General features: G+C 35.9%; 1 protein-coding gene across 1 annotated transcript in view; it reads right to left on the bottom strand.

Annotated features, from left to right (window-relative positions):
• Nucleotides 1-10852, bottom strand: part of Lrba (LPS responsive beige-like anchor protein) — a 400347-nt gene that overhangs the window by 243733 nt on the left and 145762 nt on the right. The window contains exon 36 of the mRNA XM_090356865.1: nucleotides 8997-9105. Coding sequence (XP_090212991.1) covers nucleotides 8997-9105 — 109 coding nt within the window. The remainder of the gene's footprint in view (nucleotides 1-8996; nucleotides 9106-10852) is intronic.

The following is a 10852-nucleotide window of genomic DNA, read 5'->3' as shown; positions in this document are numbered from 1 at the left end:
ATCAAGGTTGGCTGTGGATATGAACTCTGACAGAAAGCAAACAAATTTATTTTTATCTTTTCAATAATTCACTTCTGCATGCTTTGATGGAGGAAATCATGAGATAAATATAGGGCTGGCCGTTATTCTCCTGTTATAAAGTCAGCTAAATGGTTTCCATGACTAAAAAAAAAAAACCTTAATGAATCATTCTTAAACACAAAGAGAATGGTATCAATGAACTGAAGATTTGGTAAATCAGAATGAAATTCAATTCCTATGTATTATTATCTCTAATAGTTTAAGATCAAGTTTAAAAATACTATTAACCAGATGCTACTTAAGATTCCATAAATAAATTTCAACTACTTCATCTTTGAATAGCTTTATAGTGAAATATGTGTTAGAAAATAAATTCTAGAAAACATTTTTTTCAAAAGCTCCAACAAATACTAGTTTGTAGAAGAAAATGGATTTCCTATCTGTATTATAAACCAGTTGACATTTTATAACAGGAATGAGGAAAATAAAACACAAAGGGGAAGGTTTCAAAAATCCTGTGAATCTGAGTTTCTTAAGTTAAAATACATCTAACACCAAGGTTATTCAGTACATAAATTCAAACTTAAGAGGCAGAAACCTTGCTTGTTTCTAGCATTCACATGCACAATGCCTTAGATCCAATATCTAGTACAGTGTGTGTGTATGTACTGGTCCATGTATGTTCACATAATAGTAAACGAATAGAAATTTTTTTCCTTAATGTAGATTAAATGTCTCAAAGGTGATAACTTTGCTTTGACCTTTAAATTTTGTGCTAGTAGTTTATAGTAATAATAATAAGGGTAATCACTAGCATAATTTGTGTTTAAATATCTACAGTATATAATTTTGTTCCACAATAAGTTTTTGTTTCTTTCTTTCTCTTTCTCTCTCTCTCTCTCTCTCTCTCTCTCTATATATATATATATATATATATAATAGAAAAGAAATTAAGATTCATAGAAATTCAATGAACATTTAGTTAAGTTGTAAAGCATGAAAACAAAACATGTTTGAGTGTTCTCTTCTTCTTCTATGGTCTTTTTCAAACTACAATAACCAATGAAAACTTCAATGAACACAGCTTACAAGGCACTTTGAAATTTCTGTGTGTGTGTTGGTCTTGGAGCTTGAACTAAAGGCCCAGGCACTCTCCCTGAATTTTTGTGCACAAGGCAACTACTATACCACTTGAGCTACAGCTCTGCTTCAAATGTTTCATGGTTAATTGTGGATATGAATCTCAGGTCTCAAGGATTTTCCTGCCTGGGCTATCTTCAAACACAGTCCTAAAATCTCAGCCTCCTGAGTGGCTAGGATTACAGATTTGAGCCATCCATGCCTACCTAGGAGAATTTCTTAGTGTAAAGTGTACTACTCTGTATTTCTTAGAGCAAATGGTCACCACATCAAAGCACTCAGTGGATCAATCAAGAAGTAAAGTTATAACTGGAAAGCCACAAGCCAATCACAGCAATGTGAGATTCCATTATAAACAATATTGACTTTGTTGTTTGGGGAATAATAAGGACTGAACCTGGGGCCTCATTCTTGCTAGAAAAACATTCTATGACTTAAGCCATGCACCAAATCCTTTTAGTTGTTTTTCAGATAGTGTCTCAATATTTTTGCCCAGGACCAGATTTGCTTCCTTCCAAGTACCTGCTGTTACTCAAACTCAGCATGTTTGTAAAGATAAAGTCTTGCAAAGTTGTTGTTTTCCCTACCAGTAGGGGCCAGGAACTCAGATCCTCCTATCTCTGCCTCCCAAGTAGCTGCAAGTACATGAGTTAGCTACCACCTTCAGAGCCCTAACTCTTATCAGTAATAGACTAATGAAAGCACTATCTTAGTTCCCCACCGCTGCCCCCCTTCTGGAACTTGAATTCTGGGCCTCGGCATCCTCTCTGAGCTCTTCAGCTCAAGGATACTGGCCTACCCCTTCAGCCACAGCACCAATCCTGGTTTTCTGGTGGTTAACTGGGTAAGAGTCTCAAGGACTTTAGTACAGCTAGCTGGCTTTGAACAGCCATCCTCAGATATCAACCTCCTGAGTAGCTAGGATTACAAGCACGAGCCACCTTGCCGGCTTTTATCCTAGTTTTTAATTAACAAAAATAATTGGATATATTTATAGGATACAATGTGATGTTTTGCATTTATTTGTCATTTCTCTGTGGCAAAAACGCTCTTTTCATTGTGTGCAGTGGCTGAAGCATGGATCCAAGGTACTTGGCAGGTAGAAATTGGGGAATCATGTTTAGAGGCCAGTCTGGGCATAAAATTTCTCAAGACTGCCAAATGTCAGTGTTTTATATCTATAATCCTTGTATAGAAGTATAAGAAAAAAAAAGTCTAGAAAACAGGAGTTACAAACAATAAACTACTTAGGAATACATTTAACCAGGAAACAACATCTACACTAAAAACTATAAAACAGTGATGAAAAGCTCAAAGACACAAATAAATGGAAAGATACTTTGCATTCATGGACTAGGAGAATTATACTGTTGGAAAAAAAAAAAGTTCAATCAGCTATGGTGGTGAACACCTGAGAAAAGTCCAAATCTATCCTAAAGACCCTCTTCAGGATAAATAAAGACACTCTTCAGTAAAATACAATACCCATTCTATCTTCAGCAATCAGAGATTTCTTGCAACAGTCATCAAAGTATCAGTAACATTCATCATAGAAATAGCAAAGCAATTTTTGAAATTCATATAAAATCACAAAAGACCTCTAAGAGAAAAAAGAATCTTGGATAAAAACAATGAAGCTGGGCTGGGAGTTTGGCCTAGTGGTTAAAGTGCTTGCCTAGCATGCATGAAGACCCGGGTTCGATTCCTTGGTACCACATACATAGAAAAAAAAGCCAGAAGTGGTGCTCAAGCCCAGGACTGGCAAAAAAAAAAAAAAAACAACAACAACAATGAAGCTGAAGGTATCACTCAATCTAATTCAAAATATGCTACTAGCCAGGCGCAGTGGCTCTCACCTGTAATCCTAGCTACTAAGGGGGCTGAGATCTGAGGATCAAGGTTCAAAGCCAGCCAAATCACAAAAGGACCTGAGACTCTTATCTCCAATTAACCCCTAGAAAATAGGAAGTGGGACTTGCCTCAAGAGTAGGGTGGTAGCCTTAAGATGATGAACACAGGACAACGCCCAGGCCCAGGGGTAGGGCAGTAGCCTTGAGCTGAAGAGCTCAGGGAAAGCACCCAGTCCAAGTTCAAGCCCCATGACCCACAAAAAAAAACAAAAACAAAAGCTACTAAATTAAAGTAGCCAAAATAGTTTGGTGCTGATATTAAAAATAGACCACAATCAAATGAAACAACATAGAAAGATCAGAAGTAAATCTACTATATAATACTTTTAGTTTCCATTGAGAACCAGCCATCTTAATTTCAGAGAAAAAAGTTGACACTTAAAATTGGCATTCATTTATTGAACAATTATCTACTGCATACCCACTATATACAGTGTGTCAAGCACTATGAATATGTTTCCTTCTTTCCCTCATGAAACACAGAAGAGTTAGGCAGGAAAGAAAGAATCAGAGAATTAAATATAAACCATTAGCAGCCGTTTCAGCGATTACAGATCTGGCATAAACTAAGGTTTCGATTATACTCTGGTTCTTCTAAAAATAAATTAGCTAAAAGGTTACTTTAGACATTTGGGTCTAAATATGTGGTAGTGATATAAAAATAATACTGATAATTGATATATTTGGAGGAAATTACATAAAATGTGGTTGATAATGATTACCAAGTATGAGCTAAGTGAAAAAAGGCATAGTAGGTGACTTGTATAAGAAAGCGGGTGGAAAAATATTTACTTACATGAGAGAAAATCAAGGAGATTATGGAATAAAGACAGTCCAAAAAAATGGACATGCTTTAAGAGAATTCAAGAAAAAAATAGGTGTACTGGGCACTGGTGGCCATGTTTATATCTTAGCCATTTAGGAGGCTGAGATCTGCTTATATCTTAGCTATTTAGGAGGCTAAGATCTGATTATTTTTTAGCTATTTAGAAGGCTGAGATCTGAGGATTAGGGCTCAAAGCCAGATTGTGGAGAAAAGTCTGTGAGCCTTTTATCTTCAATTAATCACTAGAAAATCAGAAGTGGAGCTGCAGCTTAAGTGGTAGAGCACAGGCCTTGAAAAAAAGAATTCAAGGACAGTGCCCAGGCACTATATATATATATATATATGTATATATATATATATATATAATATTAGTTTTCATTAAAATTTTATTCAGTAATTATTAACTGGTTTATTGATAATACATACTTGTATAACTACTATTACTGGAGAGTCAGTGCAACTATTTACCAATATCTTTGTCAGGTAAGGAAAGATACAATAATTTAAAAGCTGAAATCACACATTATAGTATTGATAAAATTCTTTTTTATTAAAGATCAACAGATTTCTCTCTGAAGAGCAAAGTAAAATTTCCAAATATTGTTTCTAGAAAGAATTACATCATACTCATTTGTCCTCAGTAGTATTTTATTAACAAATCTTTTAGGCTTAAATGTATTTTTTATTTGATATTGCTGGAAAATAAAATAGTATATATTTATCTGATGCAATGTAAAATCCATACATTACTGGGATCTGATTTAATGGTTATTACCGAGTAGTAACCATTCCTTGGTACTTTCAACGAGTACCACACATTCTGTAAACCATGCTGAGTAGACAAATTCTCTGCATGATTTTTTCTCAGTAATTAAATTTAGTATTTCCGGCTAGTGAAAACTTTGTTGGCCTTTTTGGTGCATTTATGAGACCTCATGCCGAAGTAAGATAACCACATATTTTAAATTCTTTTGGGGTACCATTTTATAGGCTAGTTTTGGCAATTACATAGTATAATTGCTTTACTTATTCAATCTTAAATATGAATAAAAATATTAATTTTACACATTAATTTAAATATGAATCTGCTATGTCATATGTGATTATTCTGAAAGGCTTTTCTTAATGACATATAAATAATTTAGGTTTTTTCAAATTCATTTAAGATATGTGATTACAAACACCTGTATTATCTTTAGTGTAGATGTATGCAGTTATATTGAACTACAAATTGGGCTACTATTGAATTTAATATTTTTTATAACAGTAGAATGATCTTAAATATGAGTACTAAATCTCAGGTTTATTCTTTTACAGTACTTTATTTGGAATCCTTTTACTGAACCATATTTTTTGTAAAAAGACAGAGAAAAGTGCTATTTGATGCTTTTTCAAGAAAATGTGTACTAATACCAGAAAACCACATTTTTCTATAGAGGCTACCATATTTATAACCCTACACTGATTATTCTCCATGACCGAGAAAAACACTTTTCATAAGTACCATAGTCTTGCATAATAAATCATAAACATACAGAAACACCTTTGCTTCTTTTAGATGTCTTCAATGACCATTATTTAAAATATTAATGGTTTAAATGTACAACCAGCCAACAGAAGACCAGGCATAGTGAATATGCTATTAATGTCCCACATCTTTACTGAAATTCTAATCTGGTGTATGTTCAATAGTAAGTCCCAAATCTGTTTTGTTTTTTTTTTTGTTTTTTGCCAGTCCTGGGCTTGAGCTCTGCCCTTGGACTTTCTTAAGGCTGGAGCTCTACCACTTGAGCAACAGCACCACTTCCGGCTTTTTTCTATGCATGTGGTACCCAGGAATCGAACCCGGGTCTTCATGCATGCTAGGCAAGCACTATACCACTAGGCCAAACTCCCAACCCCTTCAGCATATTATTTCTAAAATAAAATTCAACAGATTAAAAAAATGTTAATGTGGGATTGAAGAGTTATACCTAAAATTGAGACTGAGATTTTGAAGTTACTTATAAAATACAAAAGTCATTTTTCAAACTCATATAGAATTTCCACTTGCCCTAATTTTAATGAACATAAGTTTGAAGGAGGATTTACACTTCCCAATTTGAGAACTTATGAAAAACCTCTCAAAATCTGATTAAAAACTTTGGCAAGGTATAAAATTAACCCTCAAAAATCAACTGCCTTCCTATATGCCAACAATGAGAGGAACGAGGCAAGAATCAGGAAAGAAACGCCTTTCACAATAGCCTCAAAGAAAATAAAGTACCTAGGAATTAACTAAGAATGTAAAGGAACTTTTTGATGCAAACTTTAAAACCCTGAAAAAGGAAATAAAAACAGAACCGAGGAAATAGAAAAACCTCCCATGCTCCTGTACTGGAAGAATTAACATTGTGAAAATGGCAATCTTGCCAAGGGCTATCTACAAATTCAATGCAATACCCACCAATATCCCAATGTCATTCTTCAAAGAAATAGAAGAAGCAATCCAAAATTTCATATAGAATAATAAAAGACCCCATATAGCAAAAACAATTCTTAGCAGAAAGAGCAGCACACGAGGAATTTCAATACCAAACTTTAGACTATTACAGAGCTATAGTGACCAAAACAGCTTGGTACTGGCACAAGAACAGGCCTGAATACCAATGAATAGAACTGAGGACTCAGATATTAACCCACAGACCTATGGCTACCTAATCTTTGACAAGGCAGCCAAAAAAAAAAAAAAAAACAGAATGGAAGAAAGACAGCCTCTTCAAAAAGTGGTGCTGGCAGAACTGGTTAAGCACCTAAAGTTGGATCTTTGTCACCCTGCACCAGGATTAACTCCAAATGGATCAAAAACCTCGAGGTAAAAACAGATACACTGAAAACTTTACAAGAAGGAAGAGGAGATACACTAGTTCTCCTTGGCACAGGTCAAAACTTTCTTAATAAGGACCCAGAAACACAACAAATCAGAGAAAGTCTGGATAAGTGGGACTGCATTAAACTGCAGAGCTTCTGTATGGCAAAGGACATAGCTAGCAAATTAACTAGAAAGCCTACAGAGTAGGAGAAGATCTTCACTAACCATACAACAGACAAAGGCCTCATATCTAAAATATATCAACAGCTCAAAAAATTGAATCACTCTCAAACTAATCTTCAAAGAAACAACAATCCCATCAAAAGATGGGCCAAAGACTTAAAAGATCTACTTCTCTAAAGAAGAAATAAGAGGGGCCAGGAGTTTGGCCTAGTGGTAGAGTGCTTGCCTAGCATGCATGAAGACCCGGGTTTGATTTCTCGGTACCACATACATAGCAAAAAGCCGGAAGTGGTGCTGAGGCTCAAGTGGTACAGCTCTAGCCTTGAGAAAGTCCAAGGACAGTGCTCAAGCCCTGAGCCCAAGCCCAGGACTGGCAAAAAAAAAAAAGAAAAGAAGAAATAAGAATGGCCTATAGACATATGAAGAAATGCTCGACATCTCTGGCCATAAAAGAAATGCAAATCAAAACAACTCTAAGATTCCACCTCACTCCAGTTAGAATGGCCAGGATGAAGAAATCTAATAACAACAGATGCTGGAAGGGATGTGGCCAAGGAGGGATCACTACTACATTGTTGGTGGGAGTGCAAACTTGTTCAACCACTATGGAAAGCAGTATGGCAGTTCCTCAAAAGATTAAACATAGAGCTCCCCTATGACCCAGTAATTTCACTACTTGACATTTACCCAATCATCCAGAAACAAGGGCATACTAAATCCACTAGCACAACAATGTTCACTGCAACACTATTTACCATAGCAAAGATATGGAACCAACCCAGATGACCCTCAGCTGATGAGTTGATCAACAAGATGTGGTATCTATACACAATGGAATTCTATGCTGCTTTCAGAAAGAATGACATCGCCCCATTTGTAAGGAAATGGAAACACTAAAGACAAAATCATATTAAGTGAAGTAAGCCAGACTCAAAGGAACAGGCTCAATGGTTTCCCCCTCATTTGTCATAATCTGCAAAAACCTTGGGCTCTCCTAGCAGAGATTTGCAATAGAGCAAAACCTAGATACATAAGGCCATATAGGATGATGCTATCTTTTGCTGTCCCTCGGTTATCTCATATTGTGACAGTATTTTACGTTATCTGATATAGTGTATATATGCTTATTTGATTATTTGAAATAGGATAGGGAAGGGGGGGAAACAAGATGAGGGGCGGGAGAGGGGGGAAGGGAAATGGGGACCAAGACACGAGAAAGGGTATCAATGTTTGTGAAGTAATACACCTTTTATCTGGTGAATATAATGTAATCCTTCTATTATTAATTACAATAAAAAATATATGAAAAAAACTCTCAAAATACAGTGTAGTACTGTTATAATTCTAGGTATATGAAAAACAGAATACAACTGAACTAAGGCCAGATATGTAAAGCAACTGGGGTGTGTTGTGTGTGTGTGCTTGTATGTGTGTGAATGCCAGTATTCGGGCCTGAACACAAGACTTTTAGCTCAAGGTTGAGCTCTACCACTTGAGCATGTCAGTTTACTGGTCAACTGGAGCTAAGAGTCTCTTGTCTGTCCAGGTTGGCTTGGAACCTTGATCTTTAGATCGCAGCTTCCTGGACAGTTAGAATTACAGACATGAGCCCAAACCAGCCAGGTACAAATGTTTAGGAGAGTAGTGGATTCAGTATGGTCTATTACCTGGTTCTCTGCGATGATTCAAGAGAGAGTTGTATCTTCCTCACTTCTCCAGCACGGAAAATCAGTCTCTCAATACTCTCTCTAGAAACCTAGATGATCCTATCTTTACCATACAGATTTTCACTTGTGATTAGCTACTTTAGATTTTCCCAAAGAGGATCAAAGTCCTTGGCTTATTTTCGATATTAGAAAAACATTAGAGCTGCAACCTGGCATCCACTATTACAAATCAAGTCAACCAAAGAAAGAAGTTTCTCTAGAGATGAGATGAGAGGGCTGAAGAGACATTTAATATCTTCCCAGACTCCTACAAGATTCTTTTTACAAACATGTTTCCTTAGCTTCATACATACCATTGAAAAAACACGGATTTTCTCACATCAACATATATAGCATACCTCAAATTCTGCATGTCTGTGAATATCTTCTGCTCTCTGCCTGCTCAGGATAAACTCAGCTTCATTTGCTACTCTGACTAAATGATCCTTCATTGTTTGGCTAAGCAACCTGTAAGAGATAAATATTGTCAAATAAATATATTTATATTCACAATCTACATAATTAGTCATAGCACAACGCTAAAATATTTCATTATTTTGGAGAGAAAGCATGTTCATTCTCCTCTTCAATATACAATATTGGTACTACAATTTCATACTAAATAACTGAAGAAAATAATAACAAACGGTTATATTCTAGCAATAATGGATTGGCTTCCATTGGACCAGTCATCAATAAAAGCCAACTAAATAGACTAGATTAAGGCTGCAATTTATTCCTCTTACAGAAAAATGGAAAGTTATCACTTGCTACTTTTTGGGTGTTTCCAAAAGTTCCATGTATTGAAGGTTTCATTCCTAAGAGGAGTGTGGGCCTGCTGAGAAAATATAAAGGAGGTCACTGGGGCATTCCCTCCATTCTTACTTCCTGCCACCATGAGGGAAGTAGCATTCCATCATGATATCCTGCCTCCCCAAAGGCCTTCAAGCAACTAAGCCAATAAACCAGATTGAAGCCAAAATAAATCCTTTCTCATGAAATGAGCATCTAGACTATTGTTGTTTCAGCAACACAATGCTAACTAATACACCAAGACAACCAAGATTCAAAGAATGAAGGTCTTAAGATTAAAAGCACAAGGAAGCCATTACTTATGACTTTTCTCCTAGAGGTATCTGCTATTCCCAAGTGATAACACAGCGAGAAAACAACCAGACACAGTCTGACAGTGCTAGGGAATAAAACAACTACACAGCCTGGCAAGTAGAAGATCAGGATAGCTTCCCAGACTCTGCAAAAATCCAGGTATATCTGCTGGAGTCTAGATAACCTGGTAGCCAAAACTTGAAGCTATCATGATGGAGAGAAAGTAATAGAAATGGCTATAGAAACAGGCTAGAGCAAAACACTGGTTTATGGAGGGTACAAAACAGCTATACATAGGAATATTATTTAAATTTCAATGTGATATGATGAGAGTACTTTTCAAATGCTATTAAATAGTATATGTTTAGACATTACAAATAAAAATAATCCCCAGTGTAGTTTCAAACCTACTAATGAATGACTTCCTATGAGTCTACCAGACAGAGAAAGCAAAGGCTTTCAAGACAGTAAGAAATACTAATTTGTGATTCTTAGTTTCCCTCTGGAGAGCTAAACCACATCGTGAATTTTAACATCAATATATTGCCTAGCAGCACTCAAGCATTAATTGAATTGATTAATCAATGGCACACCATGGTCCCATTCCCAAATTAAGTAACGTCTTAGTTGTCCCAGACTCCTCTCACCACCATCTTCCTCCAGGCCCATCATCAATCAGCAACATCATGTCAATATTTTCTCTGTGATACTTCCAAATTTAACTTCTGCTGTTTTCACAACCAATGCCCTAAAAATCATTCCATTCATCTTCTGAGTGCTTGCTCTAATCTTTTAACATTTTTTGTCTCTCTGGTCTTTTAGAATAGTATAAAACTTCAATTCAACAATTATAACACTATAAAGACTATACTTCCCTTTAGACATAAGCTGTTCTTTAAATCACTCTGAGGGAAAACAGAATACACTCAAGTACATTCCACCAAAACTGCAATATTAAGTGCTCTAGTAGAAATACTCTAAAGTGACCTCCACTGAGTCATGGCCCTACAGAGGAACCACTTCAGTTCAAGTTGGGACAATCTGGCACTTATTTTTACAAAAAGTTTTAAAGAGAACTAGACTATAAAGATGGTGCTTAACTGGCAAA

This window comes from Megascapheus bottae, chromosome 23 (assembly GCF_031878675.1).
Source record: "Megascapheus bottae isolate mThoBot1 chromosome 23, mThoBot2.hap1, whole genome shotgun sequence".
Taxonomy (NCBI): domain Eukaryota; kingdom Metazoa; phylum Chordata; class Mammalia; order Rodentia; family Geomyidae; genus Megascapheus; species Megascapheus bottae.
Note: the sequence above shows the minus strand (reverse complement) of the source record. Positions and strands in the feature narration are given on the sequence as shown.